Below are 18,943 nucleotides of genomic sequence, written 5' to 3' on the forward strand. Positions count from 1 at the left end.
AACTTGGAACAAACGAGTCCTGAGAAAGTTCCTGATGAATATAGGAAGGTTGCCTATATAGGTGGCCTCCATGCTCGTAGACCTAGAGCATGGAGGCCACTGAGAATGCCAAGATGCCAGGTGGTATCAAATGCCTTCTCTATGTCTATGGAAATCATAACAAGATGTTCATTTTTTACAAATGCAAACTCAGCTTTGATCATGAGATCTAAGGAGGACCTGTTCTTTCGAAAGCCATGCTGATTATTGCTAATTAGTTGTTGCGTTTCGATGATCCAAATAAGACGATTATGGATCATTTTTTCAAGTAATTTACAGAGGCAAATGGATAGAGAAATAGGTCTATAACTATTAGGACTGGTAGGATCTTTACCGGGTTTCAAAAAGGCAAGAACTGTGGCATGATACCAAGTGCTGGGATAAATGTTTTCCATAAATATCCGGTTATAGTAGACCAGCAGTATTTGTAAATTTCTGTCAAGGTTTTGTAACATAATGTAAGATATTCCATCTGGCCCAGCGGCACTGTTGCATGTTGTTTTAATGACACGTAGAAGTTCATGATATTGAAGAGGCTAGTTATATGGAAAGAAAACTGAGGTTCAAAAGTTGATGGGCTCGTTGATTTTTTTTTTTTTTTTTTTTTTTTTTTTTGATTTTGGTAGTTGTTGGCGCATCGGCTTCTGTGGCCATATTGCACCTCCCAAGGTTTTTGCAGTACTTTGATCCAAGCCCGAGGCGGGAATCGAACCCGCGACCTTTGGGTTGCCGGGCAGGTACTTTACCCACTCGGCTAGCCCGGTCGGCGATGGGCTCGTTGTTCAGTCTTGGTCTTTATTTTCTGAAAAACCAGAGAATAAGTTGATGCCGCTGAAACTTGGGCAAAGCATTTGCTATGTCGTCGGCAGCAGAGAGTTCCTGCCCATTCCATGAAAGAATTGAAGGGATGGTTAGAAATTTTACGGAAATATGCCTGATTTTCTTCCATATTAACCTGGAGTTAGTGTTTCTGTTTATGGTAGATGCAAACCAAATCCAAGAATTTTTCTTGGCTTCTCTTTGAATGCGACGTGCTTTTGCTGTTAGTTTCTTGTAATTGATAAGATTAGCTGTGGTTGGGGATCTATGAAATAAATTCCACACTTTGTTTTTTTTTAACTTCTTAGCTATTGTGCATTCTTGATTCCGCCAATAGTTAAGGTGCCGTCAGGATTGGGGATTCGACAATGGAAATGAACATTTAGCTGCAGATAGTAGGTGTGATATAATCTGTGGCTTCATCTATCGACTGTGTTCGTATATATTGCTCATCCAGGGTGACAACTGACTGAAATTTGACCCAGTTGGCTTGAGAGAACTTCCATTTCCTGCAAGGTATGGCTAATGGTGGTTGTGCAGTGAGCAGATCACAAATAATCGAAAAATGGTCATTGCCCATGCGATCATCCATAACAGACCATTCTATGATTGGAAACAGAATCGGGGAAAATATTGATAGATCGATTGCAGAGATTTGTCCAGTTGGTAGTTGTATGTGAGTGGGTGCACCAGCATTAAGAACAGTAACAGTAAGGTTTTGTTTATCCAGAAAGGTTTCAACTAAGCATCCATGTATGTCTAATTTTGTCGATCCCCATAAGGGGTTGTGGCCATCGAAATCACCCAAGAGGCAGACAGGGGGTACTAACTGCATTAGCAGGTTTTCAAGATCTTGGTAAGAGAAGGTATGACTTGGTGGGAGATAGACTGATACTAGTGTTAAAGCAATCTGGGTTATCAAACGTACAGCGACAACTTCAATTTCAGTTTGCAAAACAATTTGCTTGGTCGGGATATTTGAGCTGACCAAGATGGCCACGCCCCCCATGGGCAGCATTTGAAGTACAGTAATACCCCGAAGTTACGCGATAGGTGGGTCCGACGAAAATCGCGTAAGTCGAATTCGCGTAAGTCGGGGTACAACTTTGCATATAATTGGGACCAAGGACTAACAAAAACACTAGTTTAGAAGAAAAATATTAATAAAATTGCAGTTCTTTATACATATTAATACAAAATATTAATTAAAAAAAAAACAAATGACTTACGTTAAAAAGTTATTTCGATGTCGATGGCTTCATAAAATCTAACAAATTCGTCTGACGACACAGCGCGTTCTTTTTTTCACGCAGAATTTCTTCGTAGCAAGCTAATAATTTTTTTATTCCTTGCTTTGTAGCTATAACGCGTTCTTCGTTGGAGTCTATGTTTTCTAAAATTTTTAAGCCCTTGAAAACAATTGAGCCCTTTTCAATTTTCAACCTGTCAAGTTTGCAACTGTCATGTGCTTTTCGCCGTTGCCTCATTTAGGCCTGTAGCACTTGCAATATCACATGGTCTTTCATTTCGCTCAAAGCGTTTCACAATTTCATATTTTTTCTCTATCGACAGAGGCGGACTGGCCATAAGCCTTACCGGGGAAACCTCGGTGGGCCAGTGTGATTTTGGCCATAAACCATAGTATGAGGCCACTATAAATTTTCCCGGGTAAGAATTTTTGACCCAGTCCGCCTCTGTTTATCGATAATTGCTTTTCTTTTTCTCTCTGAATCTGCAGTGTCTTCACCAGGACGCTTCCTTTTCATTTTTAGGGAATAAAGCACAATTACAAAACGAGGAGGCACGCTTGATACGCATAAACAAAGCTGCGCGCATGTAGCAACTGAATAAACAACACAATAAAGGCAGAGATACACTATTAACACCTCACATTTCTAGGGGTTACTACCATAAAACAATAAAAATCCAGTTGCGTTTCTGCTAGTGGAATCTGTTATAAACTGATAGTAAACTCGATCTAATTGCATTTGCGATTATACCGATAGCTGGAATTGTGTTGGTTTTTATGTTATTATGGTGAAAGTGTGTTTCCCCTTCACTGATATAAAAAACATAAAAGCAGCAAAGTTGAATTTTGTTCATCTTTCGCTCTCATTCTCCGCCGTCGCACCGTATATCGTTAACATATGAAAAACGACCTTGAAGATAGTGGGCGGCAGCGTTGCCAAACGAAAAAATCAGGAACCGCGTAACTCCGAGTTCGCGTAAGTCGGGGTAGCGTAAGTCGGGGTATTACTGTATTACGATCGTGCCGCTAGATGGCATAGTTCTTTATGTTGGTGGAAATTTGTGAAGTTAGATAGGTTTCCTGTAGACAGAAACCAACTGGAGAGTAGCAGTTAATTAAGACTTGAATATCATTAAGGTTGCTACGAAATCCTCTACAATTCCATTGTAGAATATAAGGCATTACTGATGTTTAGTAGAAGAAGCTGCTTCTGACTGTTTTTTTAATGTGACTGTCTTGTGACGTTCAGGGTTTGGTTTGTCTTTTTTTGAGAATAATGGTCGACTGGTGTCCATTTCTCCTTCCGCATATATTTCTAAAATCGGTTCTTCTTGTCTGGATGAGTCAATTGTATCCATAGACGTTTCTTGGATATTCTTTTTTAAATTTGAGTTACAATTATTCGATATAGAAGAAATCACTGGGGGGTCGGGAAAGGAGATGTAGCTGGTACTGTAAGTGCAGTATTACTTGCCTGGTTCAACTGTTTCGGGACATTGGACTGTTGCTGAGAAAGAACGGTCCGAGCCCAGTCAGAGATTGAGGTGGTTGAAGGTACTGTAACATCAGTTTGGGTGGCCACTGATTGATATTTTTGCGCAATATTGGCGTACGTACGTTTATTCATATTGGGAGTAAGTAATTTCCTTGCTTCTTGAAAGCTTAGTTTATTTTCTATCTTATATTTAACGATTTGCTTTTCAGTTTTCCATCTGTCACATGTCCATGAGTAGGTTGCAGGTGGTAGATGGCTTTCATCAACCGGTGAAATACCACCACTTTGCTTATTGGAGGCTTGAAGTGGTGAAACCCATGTTTAGTCTCTAGAGCAAAGTTTCCGGCATCCCCCACCCCCCCATACTTCTCCTTCAACCCTAACCCAAGCACGGTACTAAGTACTATAGGTTCTAATACCTCTCGTGTTTGGGGTTCACATAAAAAAAAAAAAAAAGGCAAGATGGTTTCCTTTACAGTTGGGGCAAGTCATTTCTTTTGCCAAGCAGTCACTTTGGGTGTGGTCAGCGGACCCACAATTAGGACAAACCTGGTTTCCTCTGCACGCCGTTTCAGAGTGGCCATACTTCTGGCACTTAAAACATCTCAATGGGTTAGGAATATATGGGCTAATGCGGCAGAGTGGGTAGCCTGCTTTTATCGATGGTGGTAGATTTGGCGTGTTAAAAGTTAGAATAATATTCCTTGCAGGTGCGAGTATATTTTCTCTTTTCACCATAATACTTTTCACAGCAATGACATTTTGATCTTGAAGCTCTTGTCTCCTCCTCCTCCTCCGTGACATTCGATAGATCCCAGATGGATATAACACCCTTAGATGTATTTAGGGTAGCATGTGGAGAAACTTTTACTGGAATTCCAGCAAAGCTTGTAAGTTTTAGCAGTTTCTCTAAATGTCTACAGTTCACTGTTTCCAATAGAAGGTCGCCTGATTGTAGTCTCTTGATTGTCTTAGGAGATCCTGCCAGACTTTCCAGGTGTTTCTGGATAAGGAACGGAGAGAGCTTACTGAGAGGCTGATCTGCAAGAGAGTGCATTATAAGAAATGTAGGATAAATTGTTGCTGAGGAAGTGGTTTTCAACCTTTTGGGTTGCGACGTGTTATGTTCAATGTCTAACTCTGGCCAAGAGCTTGTCGGCTCTAGAGGCGGAAACATATTTTGGTCCATGCTTGCTCCTTTTTAGCTTTTCTGCCAAGATTTCGGGCCCAGCCAAGGGAGGCAGGAGCAGTGGCCGGTGTGACCAAGCGTAAAGTAGTAAGTGTTAGTAAAAGAAATATGAAAAATAAAGAAAGGTAGCTTTTCTTTCTTGCTCTGTACAAGTACTTTTGTAACAGTGGCTGATATTAAATAAATACATTTCTTAAGGGCAGGAACTTAATATAACTCTAAATCGCTTTTGGATAATCACACTTAAGCACAGAGAAAACGCTCAATCACAATCGCTTGGCATCCGGGGCCACAGGAGAAACTCTACAGGGACGGGATACGCTTAAATACAAAGGGTGCATGCTGATGCTATCGAAGCAGTTATTAGGTGGGTCGGAAAACTGCTGGCTTGGGGGAATTCAGAGACTAAAAGATTAACATTAGCCGCAGGTTGCTGGGGATGTCAAGAGCTGCTGGGAGTCATCGTAGAACAAGTAAATACATGGGCTGTGATAGGGTAACTAAGAGTAAGAAAAGGTGCATGTATACTTGCATGAAGATGCAATGCTAGAAGTATAGTGAATAAATTTGATGAATTTGAAATGCTGATCAAGGCATCAAAGGCAAATATTGTTGGGATATCAGAGAAGACATGGTGTCACACTGATATAAGCATTGCAAAGTTGGAATTTGGGGGAATACAATATATACAGCATGGATAGACAGGGTAGGGAGGGAGGAGGGGTTATACGGTTAATTAAGAAACTAAAAATCTAAGGAAGTACATCCAGTTGACATGGGTGGACAGTGCAATGTTGAGTCTGTTTGGTGTGACATAAATACTGGGAAAGGAAAAATGAGAGTATATAGGCCTAATGACTCTGATGAGTACAACGAAACAGTTGTGCAGAGAAATAGAATGGGCCAGTAAATCAGAATGTCTTGTAATGGGAGATTTTAACTTTCCAGATATTGACTGGAACTTGTGGATTGGTCACTTGCACGCTAGCAAGACTTGCAGATTTATTGGAGGAATGTTTGCTATAGCAGCATGTTTAAGGGGCAACCAGTCTATCTGGTTATCAAGAGTGATTATTCATGCATTAAGAATTTGCAGATAAAGGAACCACAAGGTGACAGTGATCAGTGTACTGATTTGGGGTTTAGAAGCAACTACCATCAAGGGAAAAGGGGGGAAGGATTTTAGCTTTCGTGAAGGTGACTACACTGGTCTCAAACAGTTTTGAAATTCTATACAGTGGGATCAACTAATGACGTTACCAACGGTGAATTCTAAATGGGAAGCCTTGAGAGACTTAATCTTGGAGGCTAATAGGATTTAAATACCAACTAAGAAATACTTTCAAGGTTCGGGCCTAAATGGATGTCAGATGAATTAATGAGACTCGTGGCAGAGAAAAAAATGCATGTGATGCATATAAATTATCAACAGACACAGAAGCTTACGGCAGATATAAGCTAGTCTGTAGTCAAGTCACAAAGGAGGTCAGGCAAGCAAAGGCAGATTATGAGAAATCTTAGGCAAAGGATGCTGTTTGTTGTTTGGTTTTTAGGAGCATTAGCAACTAAGGCCATATTGCTCGGGGAATATGCGGTGGTCAATCCCACATCCTCCATATTTGGTGGTGACGGGCTCGAACCCCGGTCTAATCAAGAAGTGTGTGCTGCGCACTGCTGCTCCTTCTCACCTGGCTACGGAGGTGCCAGCAAAGGATGCAAAGAAAAACAGCAAAGAGTTCTTTACTTATGTAAACTCTAGAAGGAAGGGGATGAATCAGATTGGTCCACGTAACATAGATAGTTCGACTACTGATGATCCTGCTCAAGTAGCTGATAAACTGAACGAGTACTTTGCATCTACATTCAAACATGAGGAGTTATTCAAGGAGGGGAATGCCAGAAGTTTATCAAACTCTAACAGGGAGTTAAGTGATTTTCATTATAATTGAGAGCAAAGTGAAGAAGAAATTATTGAAGTTAAACATAAAAAAGGCACCTGCATGGATGGAATTATCCAGTTATATTGCAGGAGGCAGCGAGGGAAGTTAGGAAACCCTTAGCCATAATTATGAGAGAATCCTTAGATTCAGGGAAGGACCCCATGGACTTTTGATGTGCAAATGTATTCCCAATTCACAAAGGGGGTTCAAAGGGTGACACATATAATTATAGACCTGTTAGTTTAACTTCTGTTCTGGGGAAAATAATGGAGTCACTTGTTAAAGAGGTGACACAGGGTCACCTAGACAAGACTACAGTAACAGTTCAGACACAGCATGGGTTTGTTAATCGGAGTCTTGTCTGACCAATTTGATTGGATACTACAATGTGGTCACAAAGGAACTGGATGCAAAAAATAATTTTGATATCATATACTTGGATTTCAGGAAAGCTTTTGACACTATTGCAGTTGGAAGACTACTGTACAAATTGGAGCAGTATGACATTAAGAGCAAGTTGCTGCTACAGACAAAGGATTGGTTGAGTGGGAAGAGACAGAGTGGTAATAAATGGACATTGCTCTACGTACAGTGGACTAATGTTATTAGTGGAGTCCCCCAGGGTTTGGCTGGGCCCATTGTTGTTTTGTGTATTTATCAATGATATCAATGAAGGTATATCAGGCTTAATGTCCAAGTCTGCAGATGATACAAAGGTTGGCAGGGTTGTTAATGACACTAAAGACAGTATGCTACTGCAACAGGATCTAGAAATTTTAGGGAGATCTGTTGAGAAATGGCAACTGAAGTTTAACATTGATACAAAGTACTGCATATGGGTAGCAGTAACCCAAGAGAACAGTATCAACTGTGTGGTACACTCAGGGAGGTGGAGAATGAAAAAGACCTGGGGGGTAGTTGTGCAGTCAGATATGAAGTTCTCTGAGCAGTGCAGAAGGGCTGCCAGAGCAGGTTATGAATGCTATATAGGAATTTTGTCAATGCTATATAGGAATTTTGTTAGCAGAGACAAGGAGGTGATTATCCCTTTGTATAAGGCAATGGTCAGGCCACACCTTGAGTACAGTGTACAGGTTTGGAGGCTTCATTTTAGGAAGGATGTAGAGTTGCTAGAACGAGTACAGAGAAGGGCAACAGAGAAGGGTGAGAGGAATAAAAAGTTGCGCTTATGAAGAAAGGCTTAAGCTCCGCGAGTTGCAGCATCTGGAGACTAGCATCTGCGAGATGATCTGATTGAGGTGTATAAGGCCTTGAATGGTTTGAGCAGGCTCAATGCTGACTGGATACTTCCACTTGCTCTGACTAAGAACCTGATGAGGCATAGATTCAAATTGAGTTTGTTGTTGTAATTGTTCAAAGTGAGGAAAGACAGTTGTAGAATAGATGTGCGGAAGTTTGCCTTTAGCCAGCAGGTAGTTGATTGCTGGAACAGACTTCCATCTGTTGTTGTGGAAGTTTATAACTAAAATAAATTTAAGGCTGAACTAGACACACATTTGGAGTGATTGGATGGGTGAAATGGGAATGTTTTTTTTTCACCCCTGGCTGATGCTGTATAAGCTTGCTTTCTTGCATCATAATGCCTCAACTAATGCTAATGCTAAATATATATATATATATATATATATATATATATAGCTCGAGAAAATCGATTGGGCACTACTGCTTGGCACTCAGCGCCTTTCGCTTCAACTGTATAACCTTTCATATATCCTACCACCACCCTATTCTCTGTTGCCTTTGGGTCATTATTCCCTACATGCATGGACTTCATATTTAGCATCATTAATCCATAACTTTTTGTTTTTCTCTAAAAACCTGTGGCAGCCTGTTCATATCATTTCGAAGTAGCATAGCCTAGTTGTAATTATTTGCTACAATCCCAATTTTATATTGTCAGTAGATTTTGAAGTTTCCCTTTACAACTTTATCAATTTACTAAAGTTATAAACAACAACACCCATTAGTTGAAGCTTACTTTGGCCAGGGTTAAGTCCAACAGGAAGTAGGATAACATAGAAGGTATAGAACAGAAGGCCCACAGAATTACTGATTTTTACTATTATGGTGATCTCTACCCCTACGCAGAGTACCAGATTTGGATTTCTTATTCTTTTCCATTCAAGGCATAGTAGTAATGCAGATAAAGATAACTATAACTGCAAAAAGCAGCAATTAACTAACTTCATCACAGGAAAATTCTGACTTGACTTTAAGCAAACTAAATGCTGTTACAACATGCAGTTCAATAAATTCATAACTATTGCTTCAAACTTTACCATATAATAAAATGTAGCTTCTGGGCAAAGATTCTAAATTTTAATACAGTGGATTCCGGTTATTTGGGCCACCGGTTAATCGGGGCAGCTGTTTATTTGGGGCAAATCTTAAAAAACAGAAACCAATCGAGAAAATAGTCAGGGTTTACTTCGCTTAATTGGGACAGCATGCCATTTAATCTGGGCAGGAGACCGCAGCACTGAAGATTACCCTATGATTGTGTCCGACGGTACCACGTGGTTCGGTCGAAATTCTGGAGGTCACAACCATAAAGCAATAAAAACAATTAGCAGTCACCTGTTTATTGGGCTTTTCTGTTAGTGAAATCTATCATAAACAGACAGTAAACTCGATCTTACTGGATCTGTGATAATACTGACAGCTGGAATTCTGTGGGGTATTATGGTGAAATGTGTTGACACTTCCATGAAATCTTCAATCATATTAAAAAAATTAATTTTCAGCTCTTCTCTTCATTCCTGTTTTTAAAAATTTGTAACTCGTTACTCCATTCTCACTTGCTCATATTGTGCTACTTGCAATTTGTGTGTGCTATGTTCTTTGTTACTGATTGCTTATCTTTTTACTGTTTTAAATTTTAATGCCCCCCCACAAATGTCAGTGAACAGAAATGTCAACTAGGTCGTATGAACATATTGCAGTACGTATTAATTATTCCGATTATCACGTATCATTTAATTTTTTAATTATGAAGTAAGGTAATAAAGGGTAAATTTGTGATTAATATATCTTTGCTTTTATAGCCTGTGGATAATATTCCTCCTATTTTCGCTAATTAGAATCGCTTTTAATAGAATTAAAATTCTATTCATAAACGTGATCACAATGACCGGCGCTTACTGTATATTGTTATTATTTGGTTTTTTAGGAGCATTAGCAACTAAGGCCATATTGCTCCGGAATATGCGGTGGTCATTCCTTGACCTTTCCGCATCCTCCGTATTTGGTGGTGACGGGCTCGAACCCCGGTCTAATCAAGAAGCGTGTACTACGCACTGCTGCTCCTTCCCACCTGGCTACGGAGGCGCCTGCACATCGTATAGCGAACGGTACTTTACTATGTTGAGTTTGTCGTAACGTGATTTGATTGTACATTGAACCAATTGTAAAGGGGTATGGGGGGGTACATTGTATTTTTAACCATTTACATGAAACTTTGGATAATTGGGGCAACCGCTTAATTGTGCCAAAATGCACTAGTCCCGATGTGTCCCAAATAACCGGAATGGACTGTAGTTTTGAATTTATAATTAAAAATACTAGCGCTACCAGTCCATCTTAATATGTAAACCATAATAAAGTTACCTGCTAATCGGCCATCAAAATGAGGATGAGTTGCAACCTTCAGGCCAGGATGGGGCATCAAGAAGCAACTGATTTCATCAAAGCAAGATCGTATATGCTTTCTTAGCTCTTGCAATTCTGGATGTTGTCGCTCAGATATCTAAAAAGCACATAAAAAAAAATAAGCTTATAAAGAAAAGTGAAAACCAATTCTTATTATGCAATATGCATTTTATAATGTGTAAATATCAGTGTAGTATTTTGTACAGTAATTGATAGTACGGTGTGCTTCAGATCTAATATAGTTGTGTGAACGCACAGCAGGGATTGAGACACTCGGCAGCAAGGGGCTGACAACAGGCAATATATGGTCTGATTATGGGTACCAGCGAAGTTCCCAAAAACTCACCTTAATGTACAGGAATTTAGTTATTAACAGAATAAACAATCTTAATATTCATGTGGTACAAGAGTAATCATTACTAAATGTGCATCAGATCCTCCCCACCTTTTTTATGGTGAGGGTGCAAGAATATTTCCTGAAGGTATCAGCAAATATCACTCCCTTGCTGATGCAAGGGAGTGATAGATGGGCTGGTAAACTGCTAGCTTGGGTTGAAGGGGTTACACAGACAAATAGCTTAACTAGAGCCACAGGGAGAGATGAAAGTGATCGGTACATGTAGCAGCCTAGAAATCAAGGTTTCTGGTACTTCAGGCCCTGCTATGGGCCATCATGGAACAAATAAATACATGGGCTGAGTTAGGGTAACTGTTGTTGTTTGTTGTTGTTGTTTTGGTTTTTAGGAGCATTAGCAACTAAGGCCATATTGCTCCGGGAATATGCGGTGGTCATTCCCTGACCTTTCCGCATCCTCCGTATTCGGTGGTGACGGGCTCGAACCCCGGTCTAATCAAGAAGCGTGTGCTACGCACTGCTGCTCCTTCCCACCTGGCTACAGAGGCGCCTTAGTAAGGGTAACTAGGAGTAAGAACATGTGCATGTAAACTTGTACGCACACTAATGCTAGGGGCACTGTAAATTATTTTGATGAGTTTAAAGTACTCATTAATTCATCAAATACAAACTTTGTAGAAATAGCAAAAACATGGTATCACTCAAAAATAAGCGATTCTGAATTTGAAAGGGGGGGGGAGTACAACGTGTACAGGAAGGACAGACAGGGGAAGAGAGGTGGAGGGGTTATACCCTTAGCTAAAAAGCATATTAAATTTAAAGCAGTGTATCCAGTTGACATGGGTCACGAGTAGAACACTGAGTCAGTCTGGTGTGACATTTTTGAGAAAAAACTTAATGAGAGTAGGAATCTGCTACAGGCCTAATGACTGTGATGAGTATGCCAAACAGCTATACAAAGAAACATAGTGGGCCAGTAAACCAAAAATGGGAAATTTTAACTTTCAAGATGACTGGAAATTGTGGGTTGTTTACTCACAATGGTAGCAAGACACTTGTGGTAGATTTCCTGGATGACTGTTTTCTACAGCAGCATGTCAGAGAGAGAACAAGAGGAAGCATTACGCTTGATCTGGTTATCAGCAGTGATCCTTCATGCATCTAAGAATCTGCAGGTAAAACACCCACTGGGTGGCAGCAATCACAGTACACTAATGTGAAATTTAATTAAAGACATAAGTACTGTCACGTAAAGGGAAAGGTTTTGCCTTCGTAAAGGTGACTACAGTAGTCTGACAGTTTTTAAATTCTGTGCAGTGGGACAAACTGAACATTATCAAGAGCAAATTCTAAATGGGAAGTATTCAAAAATACTACTAGACTTTTCATACCAACAACAAAATACTGTTCAAAGTTTAGACCTAAATGGATGTCATTTGAACTGAAACACATGGTGGAGAAGAAAAGTACATGGGATGCATATAAATTATCAGGTTATACAGAAGCTTATGGCAAATATAAATTGGTCTGTAATAATGTCACAAAGGAGGTTAGGTGAGCTAAGGCAGATTATGAGAAGTCAGTGGCAAAGAAAAAAGCAATAACTTCTATGTTCATATTAACAATAGAAGGGATTGAATCACATTGCGCCACTTGATGTCTATGGGTTAATTCTTGATGATGCTCAGGTTGTGAACAAATTGAATACATATTTTGCATCTACATTCACACGAGGAATTCTTTAGGGAAGGTGATGCCAGACATTTACCAAACTAAAGAGGAACTAAATGGCTTTGTGATAACTGAAAGGAAAATGGAGAAATTTTTGAAGATGGACATGAAAAAGGCACCTGGGGTGGATGGAACCTATCCAATTATATTAAGGGAGACAGCAATGGAGGTAAGCAAACCCTTAGCCATAATTAAGAGCACCCCTGGATTCAGGGGAATCCAGGGATGCTCTCCCTATCGACTGGAGATGTGTGAATGTATCCCCAATTCATAAAGGGGGATCCAAAAGGAGACATATAATAACAGACCTGTTTGCTAAAAATCCGTATAAAGGAAAATGAATGGAATCACTGGTTAAAGAAGTAATGCAGGACCATCTGGATGGGCATGAATTTACTGAAATCACAGCATGGGTTTCTTAAGGGACAGTCTTGTCTAGCCAATCTGACAGATTACTATGATGCAGTGACCAAGGAACTGGATGCAAAAAATAATTTTGACATCATATAGATGGATTTCAGGAAGGCTTTTGATACTGTTTGCACATTAATGACTGCTGTACAACTAGAGCAATATGCATTATATGTAAGTTACTGCTATGAATAAAGGGTTGGTTAAGTAGAAAAAAGACAGAGGATAGCATCAATGGACACTGCTCTTCGTGGACTAATGTTATATTAGTGGAGTTCCCCAGGGTTCAGTGCTGGGCCCATTGTTATTTGCAACATTTTTCAATGAAATTGATGAAGGTATATCAGGCTTAATGTCCAAGTTTTCAGATGATACAATGGTTAGCAGGTGGTTAATGACAGTCTCGAGGCTAGGCACCTGGAGGCGGAGATCTGACGGAGTTGTTTAAAGCCTTGAATAAGCTGAATATTAATGGTATTATTCCACTTGCTGAGAGGGCATAAATGCAAGTTGAGGAAGGATGGTTGCAGAATAGATGTGCAGAAGTTTGCCCTCAGGAAATGGGTGGTTTATTGTTGAAACAAGCTTCCATTTGTTGTTGTGAAAGTGAATGGGTTGAATAAATTCAAGGAAGAACTAAACAAATGCTTGGAGGGTACGGATAGATGAACTGTGTAGGATTTTTTTTTGCTGATGCTATATAAGCTTGCTTTCTTGCATCATTTTCCACTACTACTACTTGTTGACATTAGACTTGAATTTCTGTAGAATGTAATTTAACAAAAATGTGAGGGGAGGTTGTTCCAGAAACAGAAGTTGAAGGAATAAATTATGAAGAAAAGTTGGATCCAGTTAGCATCAACCAGTTTGATGCTAACTGGTTGTGGCATGTGTTTGGACTGGTTTGGAAGAAGGGGAATTACAGAAGCCAATTCAAAAGAACAGTGCCCATGAAAGTATATAAAGAAAAGGCATGGAAGAAATGGAATGTCTGAGACAGAGTGGAGGGACTTAGTAAGAGATGAGTCTTAATTAACCTAACTGTCCTCTAGAGGACAGAGGTTATGTGGGCACCACCACGGATGTCGGGACAATATTCTATAGTAGGATGGATTTGAGATTTGTACAGAGTGAGTAGCTGTTTAGAAGAAAAGTAGTGCCGAGAGTGAAAGAGAACTGTTTTTCAGTTGAAGAGGAAACAACATTTGTGATGCGCTAATGCCAAGAGAGACTAGAAATCAGGGTAATCCACAATTGAGGTATGTGATTTCATCTAAAAATCTGAGATCATCAGAGATAAGCCTGGGAAGCTGTTGTTATTTGGTTTTTAGGAGCATTAGTAACTAAGGCCATATTGCTCCAGGGATATGCAGTGGTCATTCTCTGACCTTTCTGCATCCTCCATATTTGGTGGTCACGGGCTCGAACCCCGGTCTAAACAAGAAGCATGTGCTATGCACTGCTGCTCCTACCCACCTGGCTACGGAGGCAGCCAAGCCTGGGAAGAGAAGAATCCTTTTTGTAAGATAAGACAGGACTGAGTTTTATAATGATTGAAATTAACTGTTATCATTTCCCCAGTCCAAACACTGAACTCCTTACCTGGAGTTCAGCATTTAAGGAATTGGTAATGGATATTAGAGAAATTGAAGTTGTTTGTACAGCACATGGTTTCTCAAACTGGAAGGTGGAATGCAATGTGAAATCATTAGCCCAACTATGGATAGAATTTCTACTCAATAGAAGGTCGTTAATATACAAGAAAAGAGTGGGAGAAAGAACTTGGAGAACATAGCATTAGTGTAAAAGAAGACAGAGATCTGTCTACTACCACCCATAGTGAGCAATCAGAGAGAAAACAAAATACCCAATTACAAAAAAAACAGTTGACACTCCATAAGACGGAAACCTGTTTAGGAGACCTTTATGCCCAACATAATCCGACATTTTTGAAATGTCAAGAGCAATTGTTTGAGTTTAGCCAAACTTTTTCCACTGAAAATATCCACAGATGGGTATATAAGCCGGTATACCACAAGTGGATCAACACTGACAGAATCCATATTGGCAATAATCGAGGAGATGGAAGATTTCTGTATATTTTAAGAGTTGGTGCTTAACATATTTCTCCATTACTTTAGAAAGAGTAGAAGTGCAATGAGACAATAACTGGATGGCAGGGATTTGTGAACCTTTTTAGGAACACTGGCTGGATATTAGCAAATTTTCAGGCAGAAGGAAAACACCAATGGAATAAGAAAGTATAAAAAAGGCAACAGTATATGAGCAAGCTCAGAAGCACACATTTTGCCATAAGGACCTGGAGTTTTCTTGGCATCAAAGCTGCTCAAAATTCTTCTGACAGAAGGCATTAAATGGACTATACCAGAAACAGTAGGATGATGGCAGTTGGTGGCAACAGAAATGTCACAGATTGGAGCAGAGACAGGCAAAAGTTGCAGCCAATAGCTTTGGCAAGACCAGAAAACTAGACTACTGTTTGGACTAGCAGTAAGTTTTCTAATATTAGCCTATTCAAAACCTATCATTCTAGATGTAATACTAGTCTATTAATTCCTCTCTAATAAAATCTTGATGGGTTTTTTCCTTACCCCACATCAAACTGATTCAGCTCAATGTAGATATACAATAGGACCTTTAACCAATAGGATCTCTTTAACAAACTTCCATATAGTGAATTTTTTGATTTCCCCTTGGTCATTACATCGAAAATGGTTTCCATATAATGAAGAAAATTTTCATATAACGAACTGATTTCAAGAGACCTGGGTACGCATTGTTTGAGCATCTCGTCTTTAGACAATAGAGTTGATGCTGTAGAAAGTGCAAATTATGAGCTAAAAGGATGATGATTTAATTCTTAAGAGCATGAATTAAAAGATAAGACATTCAACAATTTAGTTTTGCCCATAAAACCTCTACCGTACTGAGAAATCACGCTGGTCAACTGCTACCTATGCATCCACAGCCAAAGATGAAGGCATATTTGCATAGATGTAAAAAAAAAAAAAAAACTTGCAAAATTTGGTATCCCTGCCAGTAGTGTGTCAATCATTCTGAAAAAGCACATTTCAATTCTCAAACTGTTTGAGGAAACAGAATCCAGTCGGAAGTGTGCTAAATTATGCCTTCATCTACATCTTGTAGATGAAGCCGTTTTTAAGCGGGCAAAATTGATTCCAGACCAAAGCATAATAATATCAGGGCCATTAATAAAAGAAAAGGCTATTGAGTATGCATCTTTTCTGGAGCATAAAACATTCAGAGCCAATTCTGGTTGGCTGGGGTAATTTAAAAAGTGCCGTAGCTTACTCGAAAAAGTTATTTCTGGTGAAAGTGGAGTTGTAATCGAAGAAGACTGCATCCATTGGAAAGAAAGAGTTTTGGGGGAAAAAAATAAAAAATATTTTATGGCGGACTACAAGTTCAAAGACATATTCAATGTTGACAAAACAGGTCGATTTTTTAAATGTTTGCCAAACAAGACACTGTCTTTTAAAGGTGATAAATATTTAGGTGGTAAAAATAACAAGGAGAGAATTAGTCTTATTTGGTGCAAATATGGCTGGTAATGAAAAACTGAAGCTTTTGGTAATAGGCAAAAGTAAACAACCCTGATGTTTCAAAGGAGTAAAGTCGTTAAGAGTTCGACTACAACTACAACAAAAAAGCTTAGAGAAATGAAATTTTTGAATAGTGTATTTTAAATTTCGATAGAAATATGACAAAAGATAGAAATATTGCATTGATTGTCGTCAACTGCCCTGCCCACCACTCATTAATTTAAAAACTTACAAGTGTGAGTTTGTTTTCTTCCCTCTGAATAACTCGTCTAAACTGCAGCCAATGGACCAAGGCATTAACAAGAATTTGAAAATGCACCACTGAAGGGAAAAAATTATACTGAGAATAGAAACCAACCAACTTATAGATTCTGTTATGGGCTTGCAGACGTGCATATCAGAGTTGGCAAAAGTGTAGGTCAAGATGTGATGGAAACAATGATTAAGAATTGTTTCGCAAAAGCAGGTTTTGTTAAAATGCCAATTAACAGCAACAAGAGGGATGAAGTATTACAAGACATTGAGCAATCTTGGGAAGAACTCCAAGTGAGAGGTTTGATCAGTGGAGAAATTGTTCTTGACGAATGATGTCAGTAGCTGAATATCCGAGTGACTCCAACATTTTGGAGAGTATTCAAAGCAATGAGCTTTGACAATATGAGTTGGATGAAAATGGGGGCAATATTAAACCTACGAAACATCAAATGTTGGCAGCATTTGAAACTTTGCATCATGGGCTTGTTTCAATGTGAAGAAAATATATTTGAGTGTTTTAACAAATGTGAACAAATATGTACAGTAAGATCCAATGTACAACAAAAAATAACCAAATATTTTAAGAAATAATTCTTAAAAGTGCACATAATGTAAGTAGTCATTTCTTAATAAGTATGTATTAATAAATTAATTGTTTTAAAATGTTAGAAAATTTATTCATTCCGCTTATTTCTGATTTATTTCACATCTTTTACTATATTTCTGAATGTTGAATTACACTATTTTTCACTGTTGAAGATATCATATTTCCTTATAACAAAATTTCTAATTAACGAATTTTTTCAAGCAAACGATCAATTACATTATATAGAGGTCTGACTGTATATTTATTCTAAAAAAAACCACAACAAATACTATTTAAAAACTGTTGGTTCTATCTAAGATTTTTTTTTTTTTGTTTTTTTTTTTTTTTTTTTTGGTATTCACCAGTTAATGTTTATGTAATGCTCAGGATAACAACATAAACAGGTATTTATTTAATAATTAAGTGTTAAATAATATCAATGGTCCTCCCAATGAGTACCTATTAACAAGTACAGCCAGGTCTGTACTTGCTAATAGGAGAGACTGCTTATGCTGCTGTGGATTCGAAAACTGCTAGCTTGGGGGGGATACAAGGACTAATAGATTAACAGTAGCCACTGGCAGAGGTGAAAGTGATTCTTGCACAGCTTCTATTGGAATGAGCAGCAGCCTGGAAAACAAGATGCAGAGTATTTCAGAGACGGCTGGGAGTCATTGTGGTACAAGTAAACACATAGGTTGTGTTAGGGTAGCTAAGAATAGGAAGAGGTGCATATACAGGGTGTTTCAGTTAAACGTTTCAGAACTTCTAAGAGGGGTAGGGTACATCCTGACAACTCGAAATCATATAGCAATGTGGGGTCGGAAATGCTTTCCTGAAGCGGTATTGTACACAGAAGTCGTCGTGCAGCACAGATTCGATTTTCGGTCAATGAATGGGCCGGTATTATGGGAGATCACCTCATCGGACCTTACCTGTTACCGTGTCGTCTAACCGGACCTATCTACTTGATCTTTCTGCAGCAAGTATTGCCACAACTTTTGAGAGATGAACAGATTTCTGCATCGACGCAACAGACAATGTGGTTCCAACCGGATGGAGCCCCTGCCCATTATAGCGGAGATGTTCGTAACTACCTGGATGTCACATTTGGTCAACAGTGGATCGGACGTAGTGGTCCCGTGCGTTGGCCTGCTCGGTCACCCGACCTATCATGTCTTGATTTTTATTTCTGGGGTCATATGAAATCGCTAGTTTATGACACCCCTGTTGACAATGCTGAGGAGCTGGTTGCAAGAATCGCAGTAGCCGCCGAAGAAATTCGAAATTCGCCTGGAGTATTCCAGAATGTTCGGATGTCCATGCGTCGGAGATGTGAGGCGTGCATTGTAGCCCGTGGAAGAAACTTCGAACACTTACTTTAATCCATGTACCTTTTGCTTCTTTTCATGTATTATTAAAACGATTTCTCACTTACGGTCTCTTTTCTTATGGTGCTTCTGTGTACAACACTGCTTCAGGAAAGCATTTCCGACCCCACATTGCTATATGATTTCGAGTTGTCGGGATGTACCCTACCCCTCTTAGAAGTTCTGAAACGTTTAACTGAAACACCCTGTATACTTGCATATACACCAATGCTAGGTGGTAAATAAATTTG

At 39.2% G+C, this 18,943-nt stretch overlaps 1 protein-coding gene across 1 annotated transcript in view; it reads right to left on the minus strand.

The window, feature by feature from the left end:
• atl (atlastin GTPase) overlaps window positions 1–18,943 on the minus strand; it is a 346,856-nt gene that overhangs the window by 111,028 nt on the left and 216,885 nt on the right. The window contains exon 8 of the mRNA XM_090369474.1: window positions 10,359–10,497. Within this exon, the coding sequence (XP_090225600.1) occupies window positions 10,359–10,497 (139 nt within the window). The remainder of the gene's footprint in view (window positions 1–10,358; window positions 10,498–18,943) is intronic.

The sequence above is a fragment of the Mastigoproctus giganteus genome, chromosome 3 (genome assembly GCF_048544385.1).
Source record: "Mastigoproctus giganteus isolate SK-2022 chromosome 3, ASM4854438v1, whole genome shotgun sequence".
NCBI lineage: Eukaryota > Metazoa > Arthropoda > Arachnida > Uropygi > Thelyphonidae > Mastigoproctus > Mastigoproctus giganteus.